The 17961-nt window shown below is 47.3% G+C and overlaps 10 protein-coding genes across 10 annotated transcripts; 5 read left to right on the forward strand and 5 right to left on the reverse strand.

Annotated features, from left to right (window-relative positions):
• The first annotated feature begins 267 nt into the window (after nucleotides 1–267).
• LY89DRAFT_80545 (Metallo-dependent phosphatase) lies at nucleotides 268–1904 on the forward strand. Its single transcript, XM_018223424.1, has 4 exons — nucleotides 268–519; nucleotides 579–812; nucleotides 864–1118; nucleotides 1173–1904. Exons 1-4 carry the CDS (start codon nucleotides 504–506, stop codon nucleotides 1628–1630), a joined length of 963 nt encoding a protein of 320 aa, XP_018070703.1. The 5' UTR covers nucleotides 268–503; the 3' UTR covers nucleotides 1631–1904.
• Nucleotides 1704–3228, reverse strand: LY89DRAFT_685344 (putative Rho GDP-dissociation inhibitor). Its single transcript, XM_018215064.1, has 3 exons — nucleotides 3051–3228; nucleotides 2207–2578; nucleotides 1704–2153 (listed from the first exon to the last, which is right to left on the reverse strand). Exons 1-3 carry the CDS (start codon nucleotides 3139–3141, stop codon nucleotides 2023–2025), a joined length of 594 nt encoding a protein of 197 aa, XP_018070704.1. The 5' UTR covers nucleotides 3142–3228; the 3' UTR covers nucleotides 1704–2022.
• A 1134-nt stretch (nucleotides 3229–4362) lies between these two features.
• On the forward strand, nucleotides 4363–5678 carry LY89DRAFT_734454 (DNA-binding domain of Mlu1-box binding protein MBP1; the record flags this gene model as incomplete). The annotated part of the gene is made up of 3 exons (XM_018219908.1): nucleotides 4363–4432; nucleotides 4483–5593; nucleotides 5645–5678. The coding sequence occupies 3 exons, from the start codon at nucleotides 4363–4365 to the stop codon at nucleotides 5676–5678; spliced, it is 1215 nt and encodes a 404-aa protein (XP_018070705.1).
• A 176-nt stretch (nucleotides 5679–5854) lies between these two features.
• On the forward strand, nucleotides 5855–9060 carry LY89DRAFT_80611 (uncharacterized protein). The gene is made up of 4 exons (XM_018223425.1): nucleotides 5855–6607; nucleotides 6661–6910; nucleotides 7008–7426; nucleotides 7471–9060. Exons 1-4 carry the CDS (start codon nucleotides 6112–6114, stop codon nucleotides 8892–8894), a joined length of 2589 nt encoding a protein of 862 aa, XP_018070706.1. The 5' UTR covers nucleotides 5855–6111; the 3' UTR covers nucleotides 8895–9060.
• Nucleotides 9049–10580, reverse strand: LY89DRAFT_646875 (mitotic checkpoint protein-like protein BUB3). Its single transcript, XM_018211938.1, has 4 exons — nucleotides 10547–10580; nucleotides 10238–10481; nucleotides 10098–10180; nucleotides 9049–10047 (listed from the first exon to the last, which is right to left on the reverse strand). Exons 1-4 carry the CDS (start codon nucleotides 10554–10556, stop codon nucleotides 9329–9331), a joined length of 1056 nt encoding a protein of 351 aa, XP_018070707.1. The 5' UTR covers nucleotides 10557–10580; the 3' UTR covers nucleotides 9049–9328.
• Nucleotides 10581–10725: 145 nt separating this feature from the next.
• Nucleotides 10726–12172, forward strand: LY89DRAFT_685349 (uncharacterized protein). The gene is made up of 3 exons (XM_018215065.1): nucleotides 10726–10944; nucleotides 10995–11320; nucleotides 11372–12172. The coding sequence occupies exons 1-3, from the start codon at nucleotides 10881–10883 to the stop codon at nucleotides 12026–12028; spliced, it is 1047 nt and encodes a 348-aa protein (XP_018070708.1). The 5' UTR covers nucleotides 10726–10880; the 3' UTR covers nucleotides 12029–12172.
• Nucleotides 12173–12284: 112 nt separating this feature from the next.
• Nucleotides 12285–12664, reverse strand: LY89DRAFT_545147 (uncharacterized protein; the record flags this gene model as incomplete). Its single annotated transcript, XM_018208232.1, has 2 exons — nucleotides 12285–12397; nucleotides 12451–12664. Coding segments are annotated over 2 exons (327 nt in total), but the record flags the coding sequence as incomplete, so codon positions are not given.
• Nucleotides 12646–15000, forward strand: LY89DRAFT_707647 (uncharacterized protein). The gene is made up of 3 exons (XM_018217623.1): nucleotides 12646–13084; nucleotides 13135–13213; nucleotides 13260–15000. Exons 1-3 carry the CDS (start codon nucleotides 12821–12823, stop codon nucleotides 14933–14935), a joined length of 2019 nt encoding a protein of 672 aa, XP_018070710.1. The 5' UTR covers nucleotides 12646–12820; the 3' UTR covers nucleotides 14936–15000.
• A 615-nt stretch (nucleotides 15001–15615) lies between these two features.
• LY89DRAFT_538398 (uncharacterized protein) lies at nucleotides 15616–16488 on the reverse strand (the record flags this gene model as incomplete). The annotated part of the gene is made up of 3 exons (XM_018208127.1): nucleotides 15616–15948; nucleotides 16127–16223; nucleotides 16427–16488. Coding segments are annotated over 3 exons (492 nt in total), but the record flags the coding sequence as incomplete, so codon positions are not given.
• Nucleotides 16489–17052: 564 nt separating this feature from the next.
• On the reverse strand, nucleotides 17053–17696 carry LY89DRAFT_685353 (transcription initiation factor IIA, gamma subunit). Its single transcript, XM_018215066.1, has 2 exons — nucleotides 17547–17696; nucleotides 17053–17499 (listed from the first exon to the last, which is right to left on the reverse strand). The coding sequence occupies exons 1-2, from the start codon at nucleotides 17685–17687 to the stop codon at nucleotides 17347–17349; spliced, it is 294 nt and encodes a 97-aa protein (XP_018070712.1). The 5' UTR covers nucleotides 17688–17696; the 3' UTR covers nucleotides 17053–17346.
• Nucleotides 17697–17961: the final 265 nt, after the last annotated feature.

A 17961-nucleotide genomic window follows, 5' to 3' on the forward strand; every position in this document is an offset into this window, starting at 1 on the left:
ACCGGATCTTTATTAAGGGAATGACTTCAAGGGTTCAATACAGTAGAGTCTTGCGATTGAGAAGAGAATGGCAGCGACATAAAAACACGGGTGCGGAAGGAATTCATGAACGAAGAAGCAAGAAGGTCAATAATAATTTGGGTTCCCGATGGCCACATCCTGCACGCCGTAGTCCTGATTGCGTTAGCCTCTCTCTAACGGCATTGGGACTACGGCCTTTGCAAGGAAACGCGAAGCGACGCCTCCATAGAGTTGATAATCAACCTTCAAGATCCATGTTTGTCGATTCCCATACTCCCATGTTGAGACAACAAGACTCACATCACTGTCCGGCGACTCCTTCGCATCAACTCAGGTAGCACTTCGACAGCAAGGCGACCATGTTGTTGCGCCAGCAAGCAATATTGAAAGAAACCGCGTGTACATGTACAAGCACGAACCCTCCTTCAATCTGAGAGCTTCGTGGCGCCAATCGCCGGAGATAATCTGGGCAACTTTGCAACATGCCTGGCCTGCCGTGTAAGCTCAGGTCACTAGAACTGTAATGTATTCAAGTACTAATTGAAATCCTTCTCCAGCTTCTGTCGATCTTGACGAATGTATAGAGAGCCTCTACAAGAAGAATCTCCTCGCGGAATCTATCATCGAAGCAATATGTGCGAAAACAAAGGAGCTGCTAATGCAAGAAAGTAACGTCGTCCATGTGCAAGCACCAGTGACTGTGGTGGGAGACATACACGGCCAATTCTATGACCTAATTGAGATCTTCAAGATTGGAGGATTCTGTCCGGATACCAACTACCTTTTCCTTGGTGAGTTATCGCTTGAAAAGTTCGCAGGGCGTGGTATACTGACCCTGGTAGGCGATTATGTTGATCGAGGCATGTTTAGCGTCGAAACGATTTCCCTTCTTGTTTGTCTGAAGCTACGATACCCGCACCGAGTGCATTTGATACGAGGAAACCATGAATCGAGAGGAGTTACGCAGTCTTACGGCTTTTACACGGAATGTTCGAGGAAGTATGGAAACGCCAATGTATGGCACTACTTCACGGATATGTTTGACTTCCTTACTCTGAGTGTGGTCATTAACGACCAAATATTTTGTGTGCATGGAGGTAAATAATACTTGTTTCTTCGATGTTTGGTCGACGCTAATCTTCAAGCCTCAGGTCTTTCCCCTTCAATCCACTCAATCGATCAAATTAAAATCATTGACCGCTTCCGCGAAATTCCCCACGAAGGCCCAATGGCAGACCTCGTCTGGTCCGACCCCGACCCAGAACGCGACGAATTCTCTCTCTCTCCTCGAGGAGCAGGTTATACATTTGGCGCACAAGTGGTCAAAAAATTCCTAGAAGTAAACAAGATGTCGCACATCCTCCGCGCTCATCAGCTCTGCCAAGAAGGCTACCAAGTCCTCTACGACGATCGCCTGAGCACTGTGTGGTCTGCGCCGAATTACTGCTATAGATGCGGAAACATGGCGAGTGTGTTGGAAGTTAGTGACACTGGAGAGAGATTCTTCAACGTCTTTGCGGCAGCTCCCGAGAATGATCTGCATAAGGATAATCCTGGTGGACAAGATAAGATAGCAGATGGCAGCGCGTTGCCAGACTACTTTTTGTAAATGTCGAAGGTGGATTTGTATGAGAAATGAGTAAAGATAACATGTGAGACGGTCTTTGACTTCTCCCTTGGAGTTTATGGTGGATAGATTCAAGAATACTTCCAGACTTCACATTCCTCATTCGAACAAAAGACACGAGTGCAATGCGTGTGAAATATGCAATGAAGTCCATTTATTCGTCACCATCGTAATTCCATTGCATCGTCATTTCCCTATATCATCCATAATTCAGACCCATATTTCCATGCTGCAAAGAAAGGAAATAAAGCTAGAATTCCCGCCGAGGAGCATAAATCACCTCATCTCATATAAACCTTGCTAAACTATTGGTCTATCTACTTTTTGGTTGTGAAGGAGGGACAGAGAAGAAGTAACTGAAGTGAAGAGAGAATCTACCAGTCCTTAGCAATGTCGAAGGACCATTCGAATTCGAGATGACGCTTCTTGTCGTCGTCGACGAAGGTGCTGACTGCGGTGTAGTGGCCGCGAGCGAGCATGCCGGATGGAGCGTCTTCTTCTGCGACTGTCTCGATCGTCAGTGTCCATTTCAAAGATTCGAGAGTGAGTTCGACATACATTTCTTGGTGTACACTGGGTTCTGCTCGGTATTCGGTGCATAGCTTCCAATCATCTCCTGGTCCTTGCTGACTCGAATTCCCTTTCTTTTCACAATCTGCACATAGTGCAAACCAGAAAGGATCTCGTGCTGGACCTTGAATTTGGCGGTCATGGAGAACTTGGCTCCTTCCTTGATCTTGAAGGGCTTGTCTTTGAGTGTTGTTTCAGCGCCCTTGGCTGAGAGGTCGATGGTGACGGGGTCACGGCCTTCGGAGTCCATGGTCAAGGAGAGGATGATGCAGTGGCGAGGGTCGTTGGGATCGGAGATACCCTTGCCGCCACCAAGACCTAGGGAGGCTTTGTAGCGTTGCATAGCTTCATCGTCGGCGTCTAGTGGGGGTGTAAGCAAGTGTTTCAGATTGTACAGAGCAGATGAGAACAGTATAGAATAGACGGAGATTATGGCAATGGGGAATAGTAATGAAAGCTTATATTCAGCAAAGAACCACAAAACAAGAGCGCTGAAATCCATTTTTTGAAGACTTTGAGTGCCTCATCTGAGTTCTTGGGATTAACACAAAAGCGGTTGATCGTTCAAGACTTCTTGTCACATGTATCGATAGATTACGCAGTGATTCATCCTCCATTGAATTAGAAATAGTCAAGGGCTGAACACACTTTGAGGAAAGATATGTCAATCCTGTGAATTCTGGATAATCAAGACGATTGACCCAGCTGACAATCTCACGTTTGTGGGAATGTGTAGTCCAACTCTTTCACTTGGCAAAGTGAACAAACAGAAACATTGCAAGAAAGGCGTTCAAGGGACTAGAGTGATACTAAATGTGGATATTCAACGTACCAAGCTGGTTGTACTCATCCATCGTCTTTTTCTCGCCCACCTTGAACCCCTCAGTCTGATCTGGCAAGAGATCCTGCTCGTGGGAAGCCATGTTTGCGGAGTATATTCTGTGTCTTTGAGATTGAGTGAGGATAGGTCAAATCACCACCGGCAGTTATCAAATTGCTTTTTGATGCTGTGGAACGATATGGAAGATCGAATGAGGCTCAACCTCGAGCTGTTTGTTGTTCGTAGTGGGGTTGTTCGAGACCCTGGTCACCGCCTTTCAAGCGGTTTCTGCAAGGTACTGTATCACACGTGAATTCGTGGATCTGCCAGGTTCCAGGATGAGGATGAGATACGGAGCTCGAGGGAGTGGATATCTCCATGTGTACCATTTTAGATTCATCATCTGAGTGAGAGCTAGAATAATTACAAGTGGACATATAGTCACGTGATACCAGAAACCATTTCAGATTCCGAGCTCAAAGCTTTGCAAAGGGTTTTCTACGCTATAGAGTATCTGCTGGTCGATTACGAATACTACATTTAGCATCCATTGCTCATTTGAAGATCTCATTTGAATGCCCAGGTGGTGCTCATAAAATGCGGTTATCAGGTGATAAAAAGGGGTATTGACCTGTAACACAAAGTGAAGGAAGTTCCAAGAGGACACAAGGTGAAATTAAGCAGAGTTCTCTTCGTACACAATACATAATTTCATATTTTCCCAATGCTCTAAAGTCCCTCCCCGTTTTCGACAGTGAGGAAAGTCCAGAGCGCTGACAGATGCTCAAGTGGTTGCCAACGCACTCAATACGGAAAGGCCCGCTCTCCCGTTATTACCCCAGCCTTCGATTTAAAGTAGCCTCGTGGTCTGAAATCCTCCTTCAGGGATACGTCCTTCTCCCATATCCTTGAGACATAATCGCATTGCATTGCGCCTGCGACTGTATTCACAAAGTCCCTCTTATCAGCATTCTTTCGGGGTTCACTCCTTTTGCCCATTCGGATGTCCTAAGCCCCAATAATCATCGGGTTTCGATAACGCTTTGTGAAGAACGACATCGGATCAGCTTACCGTCCGCGCGCTTTTCTTCAACACGTTGCGCAAAGCCTCAAGACTGGTATGTCGTGCGAACTTCTCCATTCCAAATGAACTCGTGTCATTACGATAGTCTGTGTATATATTGAGGCTGACTTGATATGGCTTCTTCTCAGGGCGCGCTGTAACGGGAAATCCTTCACGGCGCTATCCAAGACTCGACAGCATCATCAACCTCAATCCATATTTCACTCATATTCAGTTCAATCTCGAATAGACATACGCGCGATGGCACCGAATCGCCCCCTTCCCGTAGAGCCGAATCCTCTTATGACAAAAGAGAACAACATCCCACCCTGTAAGAAACGCGACAGATGCGACAGCGGTGCGCCAATTAACACTTCACAGATGAGACTCTCGTCGCACGTCGTCGCCTCGGTCAGACCGACCTTGCTGTCAAGGCCGGACAAGTTGGGTCTTCGAATGCTACGAAAGCGAAGAACTTAGGAACATTTGACTATGCGCACCTGAGAGCTCCACTGCCAAAGGGAATCACCTCCGGCATCTTCAAGCCATCTCCTGCTTCCTACTTCCTCATGCGACGAAGTCACGATGGCTACATAAGTGCTACAGGCATGTTCAAGGCGACATTCCCATCTGCCGAGGCATCAGAGGAGGAAGAGGAACGTAAATACATCAAAAGCCTGGAGACAACAAGCCCTGACGAGACTGCTGGCAATGTCTGGATTCCTCCCCAGCACGCTCTTGAACTCGCCGAAGAATATGAGATTTTGCCTTGGATCAAGGCACTATTGGACAACACTCCGATTGACATCAACCCCACCAAAGATGCCACACCCAAGACGATTTCTCCACCTCCTAAGTTTCTTATGCCTCAAGAATCATTGACGGCTCCCACTCCAACTCGTGGTCGTCCTCGGAGATCTGCATCTCCTAGCAAGATTGCCTCGCCAAGAAAAGCTACTGGTACAAGATCACGCAAAGCTAAGTCGGAATCTGTCAAATCTGAGTCTGTCGAGCCAGCTTCAATTAAGACTGCGAGCAAGAATTTGGAAGAGAGTCTAAAAGCCGCCGCCACAGAAACCAAGGCTCCCGCGGAGGAGGGGGTCAAAGAAGAGGTCAAAGAAGATCCCGTTGTGCGTGTCCATGTTGATACGGACGTCGAGGTCAAAGGGGACGTCGAGACTACACACACTCATGTTGAGGTCGAGATGCCTGCCGGGTCACCCGAACTGCCGTTGCCCGAAGACACAGCTGCCATGATCCAAAAGGCAAAGGAAATGGTTGAAGCTGCCGTTGCAGGCCAGAATGGTGAAGTTGTTAACACTTCCAAGAAGTCCAAGAGAAAGGCCGAGGAGATTGAGGATGAGGAGAATGAAGAAAGTGCCGTGGTACCTGCTCCAGCAAAGAAGGCAAAGACTTCCGCGACAACGGAGTTGAGAAAGGAGCGCATCAAGACCCGAGCTTTGCTTGGTATTAGTGCAACTCTAGCGATTGGGTAAGCCCTCGAATTTCTCTACGGAAAGCTCCTGCTAACATGGCATTCTAGTGCTGCTGTCCAGTACGCTTTCAACATCCTTTGAATAGAGAAGTGCACTAGATCAATTTTCCTTTGCTTGCAATCCGGCGTTGTTGAAATTAGGTCAGACTACATATCGCGCTCTTAAGTGTCCGAGCCTTGGTGGATACCCTTGAATCGACACATTCGAGTACATACCAACCCGTTTGTGTACTTGAAGGATCGCCCCCAAGATGGGTTATGTTTGATAAGATTTTTAATTCGAATGATGGCGATGAACCACAAAAGCTACAACTCTCTTAAACTCGACGCGTTTTGAACGGTGAGAGTCACGTGCAGAGCGAATCGTGCCTTCCCCTTACATCGCGCCTTCCACTTTGACACATTCACAAAAATGGCACCTACTGCATAAGGGCAGCAGGCTTCAGTGCTCTTCATAGTGCCTACCTTTGCGTTCGATCAAATCTAGAAACATCTCAACAATCATCTTTTTAACCATGGATCCTGTCACTCCGACGTCCCTAGTAAGGCCTCAAGAATCGTCTCATAGACGCCCATTAACAGCAGAGGAAGAGGCGAAGAAAGCCTCTGTCGCAAGAATTTATCAACCCAGGCGTCCCACCCCGAACTTCAAACTGAAACGACAAGCTAAATTGCAGAATGAAGTTGTATCTCTCCACGTCACCAAATCAACTCTTCTCCAACCAGAAGGAAAGGTTGGTGGAGTGAGCCGAACAAACGATGCGGAACGCGTTGTTGACGAATCTCGTCCACGAAACACTCATCAGTCCCAGCTTACGCAGGCTAGATCACAATTGCAGACTCCTCTGTCCAAAGTCGAGTCGAGCTCAGGAGCAAAGATATCGTTCACATCAGCAGTAGCAGACTCTCCACGTGTCTCAAATGAGCCACTACACCATTACCAGTGGACAGGGAGAAGAGAAGCTCAGAAAACACGAGATATCTACCGGCTTCCTGAGGACGATCCAAGTGGTGAGCTAACTTTGTGTACATGCAAAGCTTCGGAACTGATTTGAAGCCTTCAGACGAACAAACGCTATTCCAAGAACCAAGAACAAGCAGCTTTCGATATCCATCCGAAGACCCAGCATTCGCGCCTTCGAGCCTCGCGGGCGAGACCCTTGAACAATGTCTGAGACGTCGACATGACACCTCATCAGCACCTATCGATGAGCCACAGCATAGAAATACATCGCCTGCCAGCACTAATTTCGCGGAACAGGGGGATGATGTGGTGGGTATTGAAGGAGCAGAGCCGAATATAGATTCGGAGAAGTAAGTGATAACCTGTTTGCCACATTTCGAAGTCCACCACACACTTAGTTCTCTTAACCATCTTCTAGCATCAACTCAATTACTAACTATCGCAAAGCGAACTTGATGATGTGGATGTTATGCTTCTCGGTCTAGATCTAGCTGAAGACCATGTCCCTGGTCCATCTGTACTCTCTTTGAGCAGCACCAAACGGCCTCGAGCTACACCACGCGAGGAAACTCCAAATTTCCATCAAATGCAAAATGATGGTGAACATGAAAGCGAGCAGGAGACTGAAACACCTCTTTTGAAGAGACGGAAACGAAGTAATCGTAGAAAGCGTGTCCAGGAAAGACATAGTGAGATCCTGAAAGCACTTACAAGTCGAAGACAGGCAAAGTCTGCTCGGAAGCTATTTCAGAAGACTAGTGCCCCAAGGAAGTCACAAGCATCAAAGAAACTTCGACGTCTTCCAGTGGGCGAGCTTGTGACAATCTCACAGCAACTTGACGAGTCTGATTTGGATTTTCCTGATAGTAAGTCTCAAATATCATTGATGACCATTCGCTAATCGAGACAGGTCCCCCTTTAGAAGTGTCTCAAGATCCCGTCTCGCAATTAAGCGAAGACGAATCAGAAAGTGGCCATCATAGAAAACATATCGTCAAGTCCAAAATCACAAAGAGACGACATAAAGGTTTAGGTCTTATCGATACCTCTCAGTTCCGCTTACCAAAGCCATTATCACCACGATCTCGATCTGATTATCTCCGCACACCTTCGTATTCTGATGGCTTCGAGGGGAGAGAAGCTACACCAATTGGTCGAACCATGCCAATCAGACGCCCAGCCTACCGAAAAGAGGCTGTTCACAGGATCGCAGTCAGGCTTTCTGAGTTGACTCTGGTGACCGAGAAGCCCTCTTTACCATCGAAATCGACTCGCAGTCATTACCGAAAGAAGAATGAACTGCAATCCGCCGTGCATTCACAAGCTCAACCAGACATAGTGAATGCGCAGATTGAAGTGCAAGCCTCTACGCCGCTTGCTAAAGATGAATCAATTGCGCTTGAGCCTCAATCCCAGCAGGCGACTGGGCAAGAGAATTTTTGGCCTCAAATTGAACCCGAAGAAGCAATCGAAGTGATAACCGAAGAGCAACTCGAGAAAGCAATCGAAGAAGAAGAAGAACTCGAACGTGAGTATGAAGGTGCACTACAGCCATCGATCGAGGGGAAAGAAGATGATCAGACAATTGTGGCTGACCAACACTTGCCTGGTGGAACTTTGAACAACTTGCCAAATGAGAATCTTCCTAACTTGATTCTACCCGAGCTTGTGACCCCAGGTGTCTGTTCAAACTATGAGCCGACTTCCGCACAATACGCCAGTACGACTTCGCCACTAAAGCGGAAACTGCAGAATGAGGTACTTGATACAACGAGAATAAAGGCCAGTACCATGCCAATCATTCACACTGTTGCTGAGAAGCGCCATAAGGTTGCACATTCTCAATTCGATCATACCATTTCAACCCCTAAGACCTTGAAACAGGCCAAGGCGGATATGGAAGCAATGTATGAGTTGAGCATGGTGTCTTTGAGAAAGTATCAAGTAAGTGATGACGACGGTAGCAGGGATGATAGCGAGTGTGACGAATTAGAAGGGGACGGACGCCGCCATAGAAGCGATGGCAGCCCATGGACGGCTTCGGACGTCGAACATGAAAATGAAAACGAAGAAGAAGAGCCAGCAAGTCAGGAAATCGGTCCGACAATGGTCATTAAGCAAGAGTCCGACCTATCTCCGGTCGAGTCAACTCCTAGTCTACCAACTCTGACCGAGGAGTCTTCAACGCCAAGTCGAAGTCTCAATGCCTTGACTAGAAAGGCCAGCGCAGGTATGGGAACATTGCCGGCAAGTGCAAGTCGTAGAACGATGTCAATGCCTTGGAAGCCTCCCTTCAAGAATGCTTGGAAGATGCACGAGAGGGCCGAAGCTTGAATGCATGTATGTGTTGGAGGATTATCTGAGATGTATATTAGCTTTAGCTATTCTATACGGGAGACGGAATGCTCTTATGCTCTGTAATTAGACAGTGCTAATTTTGTTTCAAAAGCTCTATCATATAGCTTATCAATAACTAATAATACGTACGGGTTATTCGATTGTCAACCCAGTTGCGGAATTCATATATTTGTCTTTTGTGTGAAACGAACAACACAAAGAAACACTTGTTCCGTCATTATAAGAAAAAAAATTTGTCTGACCAAATTCCCGATAATTAACACGAACAGAATATGGCAAAGTATAGGAATTAAATATGAAGAGAATTTGACATTTCGAAGGAAGGAAGAGCTTTTGTCGTCAAAAATTCCGAATATTTCAATCCACCAAGAACGCCATGCTAAGTCATTCGTACACATCAAGCCTCGACTTTACTTAGGACCCTTGCCTTTTGCTTCTGTATCACTCAACTCTCTGATATAAACGTGTGTTTCCCCCTCCCCACTATAGTCCTCCTGCCCATTCTCAAACCCAGGACAAATGCCAACGGCGAGATACTTTCCATCAGAGTTGAAACACAACGCTGCGATACTACTAGAGTATTTCTGATATTGGCGAATCCGTCTCTTCGCAACGGCATCCCATAGAGCTACGATCCCATCTCCGCCTCCTGAAGCAAAGGAGTTGAAATTGGGGTGGAACGCCAAAGCGTTGACAGGGTACACGATATCAGTTCCATCACCCTCTGGATCTGGCTGACGATGACATTTAAATGCATATTTCCGCGCCTGGGACTCGGTGCTGGGATCAAACCACTCGACGGCAACGCGGCCTTCGATGCTGGAGGTAGCGTAGCCGTCGTCGTTGGGCATGCAGGATACGGCTCGAGTCATGAATTTGAGGGATGATTCGCGTTGTTGCCAGGGCTTGAGCTCGAGGGTGGAGCCGTTGGCTTGCGAGGTGAGGAGAGAGGTAACGGAGAGTTGGTAGATGTAGACTAGGCGGGAGGACATGGCTACAACCAGTTTTGAGGAGGTGAGGGAGAGGGAATGGGGTTTTGCGGGGAGGGTGATGGTGCTGTGGGTTGCGTTGGGATTGCTGAGATCGTGGAAGTGGAGGGTTGAGTCCCAGGAGGAGGATATTAGGAGGGCTGGGAAGATATTAGCTATCAGATTCGTAATAGAGGCCTAGAGACCATACAATGCTCTTTGCTGTACACAACAGACTTAACTGGTGCACCATGCGCGCTCATGACTGTCTGCTCTCCTGTCTCCAGATTTATCCTATAGTCAAGAAGGTAAGCTTCCATGCACGTAATTGTAGAGTCCAAGACCACCTACTTCTTCACCTGCCAGTCCATGCCCGCGCTGAAAGCTTCGTTGTCGTCGGCTCCAAAGCATACATCGAGTACAGGTGCTCGGTGCTCGTACTTCTCGATCAGCTTTCCGCCTGCTTCTTGATCTTGTGTATCATACAAGTAGATATGCTTATCCCAAGAAGAGACCAGTAATCTTGTAGGAGAATTCGGGGCGAATTTCAGGGAGGAGACTGCATCTGCAGGAGGTTGCAACAACTCGAATTGTGCTTTAAGATAGTTAGCAGGGGCAATCATAGATTGAAAAGGCAACAGGTCTGAGTTATAAACATACCTGGAGCCATGTTGTTAAATTTCTGAGTTGTACGGTTTTTGTAATAACAATACCTATTGTTTAGCCTCTCGCCTTGTTGATATGCAGAAAAATATTGCCGCCATACACCGCCCCTTGTTCACCAAAAAGAGACGCTACCTTCAAAGCTCATCTTGAGCTTTGGGACTTTTTCGCAGCATACCATATCTGAACTTTGATCTTTCGCAATAAATCACGACTTTTGGGTACACTTGGTATCTATTCAAAGACCAAATACAGAACCGCATATCTACTACATCTGCAGCATTTTATTTCAAGTCGCATTCCAGAATACCCCTCCACAAACCCCGCCACTATGCCTTTCGCACAGCTTGTGCTTGGCAGCCCAGGCGCTGGAAAGAGCACATACTGCAATGGAAGTATGTACAAACCTCTGCAGATCCTGCAGACCCTTCTGACCAATCTCCAGTGCAACAATTCATGTCAGCCATCGGCAGGAAGTGCTCAGTAGTCAACCTCGACCCCGCCAACGACCAAACAAGTTACCCATGCGCAATAGACGTACGAGACCTCATAAAACTAGAAGATATCATGGAGCAAGATGATTTAGGACCAAACGGCGGCGTGTTATATGCTCTCGAGGAGCTCGAACAGAACATGGAATGGTTAGAAGCTGGACTTAGTGAGCTGGGAGAAGATTATGTGCTTTTCGATTGTCCTGGTCAGGTCGAGCTTTACACACATCACTCTTCGCTACGGAACATTTTCTTCAAGTTGCAGAAGTTAGGATACAGAGTAGGTCTGCATTCTATTTGAAAAGAAGGGTTGCAAACTGACTCTCCATAGATGGTGGTCTTGCATCTGTCGGATTCGTATTGTCTGACCCTGCCTTCTCTCTACATCTCCAACCTCATCCTCTCTCTACGAGCAATGCTCCAGATGGACCTTCCACACCTAAACGTCCTCACAAAAATCGATAAGCTCTCCTCATATGGCGAACTGCCATTCAACCTCGACTTTTACACAGAGGTACAAGACCTATCATATCTTCTTCCACATCTTGCCGAGGAGTCTTTTGTAAGCCCGAAATTCGAAGGTCTAAACACCGCAATAGTTGAGTTGGTGGAGAGCTTTGGCTTGGTCGGATTCGAGACTCTGGCTGTTGAGAACAAGAGAAGTATGATGCATCTTCTGCAAGTCATTGATCGAGCAGGAGGGTATGCGTTTGGTGGCGCTGAAGGCGCAAATGATACCGTCTGGCAGGTGGCTATGCGCGAAGGTGTTACCACAATGGATGTGAAGGATGTCCAAGAGCGGTGGCTAGATGCCAAGGACCAGTATGACGAGAAAGAGCGTCTGGAGTGGGAGGAGCAGGCCAAGATGCGGGATCAGGCCGAGGAGAACAATGCCGAAGGAGCCATGGATGAAGATGATTATCTGGAAGATATGGGCATGTCGATGCCTCCAGATAGTGGTGTTAAGGTCGTTAGGAAGAATCGATGATACCCCTCTGTTTTCAGCCATCACCGTCACTATCTCCACCTTCCTCTTCGCTGTCTCCGCCTGCCCTGTCTACCATGAGAATATCCCCTGTAGTATCTTTCTGCCCATCTCCAAACATGTCTTCAAGTGTCGATTTTCCTTGATCTCCCGTATCTCGTTGTGCCTTCAGAATCAACTCTCGTGCTCGTCGAATAGCTTCCTCCTCCGCTTTCCTGATTGTCCCACTGACACGCACGACTTTGAAGACGCAATTCTTCCCGCCTTTCACAGGCACAGAGGTCATCATAGATAAGGCCGCCCAGGCCACCTGATAATGTGCTCGAGAAACTCGGAGGATAAACGTCGAGGTCGCTGGGGATAGGTATTTGACTGCGTAGAAAACTGGGTTAATGCACATTCCACAACTCGTAATTTGATCTTACCAGCAAGACTTTCGGAAACAGTGCCCATCCCGTAATCGCCAAATAAGCTCGAAACTTCTGCGCGTATGCCTCTCATGAGAGCTGATGCATTAAGATCATTTGTCGTTGGTTGATTGAAGATCACGACATCGGGAATGTTGGAATTCAATTGACTTTTCTCGAGCTCAGGGTATAGGATGTTGACCAGCAGGTATCGATTCTTGAGGCGCACCATAATTCTCGTTGCTGGACAATGTCCGAGATATTGTGACGCGACTGCAGAAAAAAAGTTTGGGAGACGCGATGATTCTTCGCTTGTGACGTTGATGCAGCAATCACAAGGTGAATGGTGGGGTAAAGACTTCACTTACTGTGACCTCAAACATCAACCATGTCAAATCTAAAAACTGCAATTCTTATCGTGTCAACTACTGCTTCGAAAGATCCGTCTACTGATTCCTCGGGCGGGATCTTAAAAGATGTGTTCGAGCGTGAAGGAGGAGGTCAGTGGGAGGTAGTTGATATCAGGATTGTGGGGGATGAGGTGCTGGACATTCAGAGGACCATCACAGGTTGGACAGATGGAGCTGAAAGTCCCAATGTGATTATTACCACGGGAGGAACTGGTTTTGCTGTTCATGATAGTACGCCTGAGGTTGGTACTTTTACACTCCCCAAGGTCAAGTGAATGCTAATTATGAGAAGGCGGTCACTCCTCTACTTCACAAACAAGCTCCTGGCTTAGTACATGGAATGCTTGCTGCTTCATTAGCTGTTACTCCTTGTAAGCTCCCAGTTTGCCTAAGAATATTTCATCTGATGATAATTAGTTGCTCTTATGTCGAGACCTGTAGCTGGTGTACGGCACAAGACCATTATCTTGACGCTTCCAGGCTCACCAAAAGGAGCTCGAGAGAATCTCCAATCAATCTTGAAACTCTTACCTCACGCTTGCCTCCAAGCAGCAGGAGCAGACTCGAGAACATTGCATGCTGGAGGTGTGAAGAAGCTGGAAAAAGATGCAGGTGTGGGTGCCACTCCAGGCCACTTCCATAGCCATGCTCATTCTCATCACGGACACTCTCATGGTGGCCACAACCACGAACATGCTATGCCCATCAGGCATACTGCTCCTGCCGAAAACCCAAAATCAAATGATCCAAGTCTAGGACCAACAAGACGAAATCGATCATCTCCATATCCCATGCTCTCAGTCGATGAGGCAATTAAACTTATCAAAGAACACACTCCAGCTCCCAAAATAGTCACAGCAAAAGTCGATGGCACTCTAGTTGGTTGTGTACTTGCAGAAGATGTCACAGCGACAGAAGCCGTACCTGCATATCGAGCCAGTATCGTGGATGGCTATGCAGTCATTGCACCTGAAGATGGTGGTTCAAGTAAAGGCGTCTTTCCTGTCGCTTCGATATCTCATGCCACCCCTGGCGAGATACCTGAGTTGAAACCTGGTCAAATCACACGAATCACTACGGGTGCTCCACTTCCTCCCGGTGCCACGTCAGTTGTGATGGTTGAAGACACAGTTCTGAAAACTATGACAGACGATGGGAGTGAGGAGAAAGAAGTCGAGATCTTGGCCGAGGACGTCAAGTCAGCCGAGAATATTCGGGAAATTGGGAGCGATATCAAGAAAGACTCTGTCATTCTTCGAAAGGGAGAAGAAATTTCTGCCATTGGCGGAGAATTAGGTCTTCTTGCTTCAGTTGGAAGAGCCAAAGTGATGGTATACAAGAAGCCAGTCATTGGTGTCCTTTCAACAGGAGATGAGATCATCGAACATAGTCGAGACGGGGAGCTAAGATTAGGAGAAGTGAGGGATTGCAACAGACCCACAATCATGTCGGCTGCTCGCGGTTGGGGATTCGAAGTCGTCGACCTTGGAATTGCGAGAGATAAATCTAGACACCTGGAAGAGACATTGAGGAATGGATTCAGGAAAGTGGACGTCATTATCACATCAGGAGGAGTATCTATGGGAGAATTGGACCTTTTAAAACCTACGATCGAGAGATCTTTAGGTGGAACGATCCATTTTGGACGAGTATCGATGAAGCCAGGCAAGCCTACGACATTCGCCACAGTGCCAGTGAAGAACAATACTGGAGAGAGATTCGAGAAAGTTATCTTCTCGTTACCGGGAAATCCAGTCTCAGCGATCGTTACTTTCCATCTCTTCGTCTTGCCGTCTTTACATCAAGCTTCAGGTATCGCTCCAGCGGGTCTACCAAAGATTCAGGTCACACTGGATCACGAATTCCGTCTCGATCCGCAAAGGGCTGAGTATCATCGGGCCATAGTCACGCTAGGGAGAGATGGGGTTATTCATGCTAGTAGCACAGGTGGTCAGAGAAGCTCTAGAGTAGGAAGTTTGAAGAGTGCTAATGCACTGATTTGCTTGCCTGCTGGGAAGGAGACGCTGAGCAAAGGGTCGAAGATTGAGGCACTGTTGATGGGGAAGTTGAAAAGTGAATTTGATACTTTGTAGGATACAGGAAGCGGAATTGATTGAAAGATAATGATCCAGACAATCGACGAGCTTGCATCGAAGTGAACTTTTCATTGTCTGACTTTACTTCACAGCCTTTGCTATTGAACATCGGAGCACAATTTAGAAATTGAGGGGTGAAACTAACACCCGCTCAATGTCTCATTGGTTAGCATCTGTTCTCAAGTTAAAGCTTGGTTCAAAGGACATACCTAAATCAGACATTGACGTGTGCTACTATTTTTTACTTAGCCCGACTTTAATTCTATCTGAAGCCTGAATATTTATAGGAAAGCCGAGCATTATAATCATTCAGAGAATCTCATTGTCCGACTTCAACATTAGACTTCTAAATAACTGAAATGTCGAGGCGCTCTTGGGCTTTCCGGAGAAGTACTATGTAATCAATTCTGCCTTAGGTCATGCAGCTGGAAACTGACGTTTTGCTAAACCAAGTGCGAATAAGACCAAGTCCATATGCCAAATCTAAGAATGCTTTACTAGTCTATATCTACAGTGGTCAAGCTCCGTTATACACGGTGTTGAACACCAGACTCATACGGCCCTTTTATACTCTAAGACAACAAGTCCTAGCTTCCACTGCCCCTCCTCCGATGCAGTTCGTCATCCAACTCCAGATCCAAAATATCCTGCTCCTCTTTCCTTTTCCTATCCTCCAAATCCTCATCAAGTTCAACCTCCTCGCCTTCTAGAAGTCCTTCTCCCTCTTCCGCACCCCCGCCATCCTCGGCTCTCTGATGCACATCCCGCTTCTCTTCTCCTTCGTCTCTTCTTCCAATGATCACGTTTCCGGCTACGAGCAATGCAGCACCAAGGAACCAGAGCGGTGGAAGCGATTCCGAGAAGATGAGCCACCCAAGGACGGCGGTGAGCATGAAGTTTGAAGATGTGTTGAGGATGCTGACTTGTGTGGTGGATGTTCCGCGTGCGAGAGCTTTGGTGAAGAGGGTCCACATGATGCCATTGAATATTAGGTTGAGGCCAAAGAATATCTTCCTCATGTTAGACTCCTATGAAAAAAGGAAGCGGACAATAAAAGAGAGAAGTAAGCTTTCTTGATTGGTGTATTGACTCGTTGCAGCTTGCAAAAAGCTAAGAGTTATGGAGTAGATTTGAACTCGTCAATGAAGCATTTTATAGACAGGAAGAGGAGAAAAGAAAAGGACGTACAGCACGGACAACGACTTCCACACCTCCCTCCACATTGCCCAGCCCTACGAGGTTGGCGATCCAAGTAGCGAACTTACTGGTGAGTTCCGTTGTAGTCCTGCGATGCCAATCAGCCAAACGAACCTCGTCAGTATGTCACCGATGCGCCACTCCCGTCCGAACAGTACATCAATGAAAGAGCCGCACAGAAAGGAAGAAGTGATTATCCGAAGCGACTACTTCATCTAGAAACCAGATATATCCTCACTTTCCCCGAGAGCAGCGGAATGCTCGGAAACACAAAGGAAAAGGATGACGTACAACTTCGCAAAGACCCCATTGAAAGCCGCACATCCACCACTCAATATGGCAAGGACAATCCATTGCGATTTCTTGCTCAAATTCTCCATTTTGATCTCTGGCTGATCTGAAGTGGTAGTTGAAGAGGAAGAAGCGTGTTGTTCAGATGAAGCTTGTTGCTCCTCCGGTTCCTTGGCAGGCGCGGCCAACAGGGGCTGGCGTGGATCATCAGTGCTGCCCTCCATACCGGTGCTTGTTCCTATCTGGGACTTTGGAGGGCCGCGGGGAGTCGGAATTTGTGTCTTTGGGGGACGTTGACGGAGCATAGGGCTTGAGTGCCGCTGGTTTACGAGGCGTTTGGTAAGGTTTGAGAGGCTGGAATGGTGGTTAAGTCTATTTTTGGAAGAGACGGACAATCGGGAAAGAAAGTTGAATGTTTCGTATCGAGAGCCGCACAAATTGAGGCGATGTCTAGGCGATGATTGGCTTATATAAAGTGATATGAGATGAATACATGATAGGTAGTTGGTAATTGACTATTGTAGCTCAATATGAAAATGATCAGTTTGGTTCAGCCTTCACAATGTTCCTGCACACATATTAATCCTCGGCATTAGCCGACGAGTCAGCCGCTTGTATGAAAAAACGTGTTGAGAAATCTTGCATTCAATGTCTAAAATGTCTCAAATCAAATAGAGACATTGTCCTTCGACTGAATGTTCTTTGTTCCGCCGCCCTAACCGTCGTAACGCCTGTCCGTAAAACACCGCATATGCTCCTCCAGGGTCATGTCCGCAATTCCCTGATCAAATAAGGTATCATTTTATGTGCTTGTAGACCATCCCAGCGGACAAAAGCAGAAATCTAAGTGATGCCCAGCCACAAGCCGTAAGATCTTGCAATCTCATATCGTATCGACAATCTTGGGTGGCGCTGGTTGATTATTGAGGATCGCCAGGTCTCTTGCTGTTGCAGCTAACGATCTTGACCTTATCTGCTACGACAGTCTGACTCGAGTTCTCCATCTTGAAGGTGACATCCTTGATCAAGAAGGTCCAGACCTCATCGCAGAAACGGTAGGTATCAAGATGACCCTTCATGACGTTAGCCTTGCGCCTCCTCAACCCTTGGCTCTATGTACCTTGAAAGTCAACCTCGCCTTCACCTTGTCAGCCAAGACCTCTGTAATACTTCGATCGAAGTTCGCCAGGATCTTCATTGCCAGTTGAGGCTCGATGCGACGCTCGCTGATCAAGTCGTCGAGGGTATCCGTGAGCGCCATGCCGATGCTAAAAGTGGGAACAGTCAGTCGTGAGTAGCAATTTGGGTGTAGAGCAAAGAGGCACAGTACCTGCTACGGCGATAGAGCTCGTAAAAGGACTGTCCAGTCGCCGCCATGATGTTTTGCTGTATGCGACGCGACGTTGTAGAGGGAAGGTTGTCTTTGTTTAGGCAGGAGTTGATATACCGAAGATGCTCGGTAAGCGGAGCCTCAACCGCGCTAGTGGCTTCTACGGCAGCCTAAAGTGAGCTTGAGTGACGAGAGAGCTTTGATG

The sequence above is a fragment of the Mollisia scopiformis genome, assembly GCF_001500285.1.
Source record: "Mollisia scopiformis unplaced genomic scaffold LY89scaffold_13, whole genome shotgun sequence".
NCBI lineage: Eukaryota > Fungi > Ascomycota > Leotiomycetes > Helotiales > Mollisiaceae > Mollisia > Mollisia scopiformis.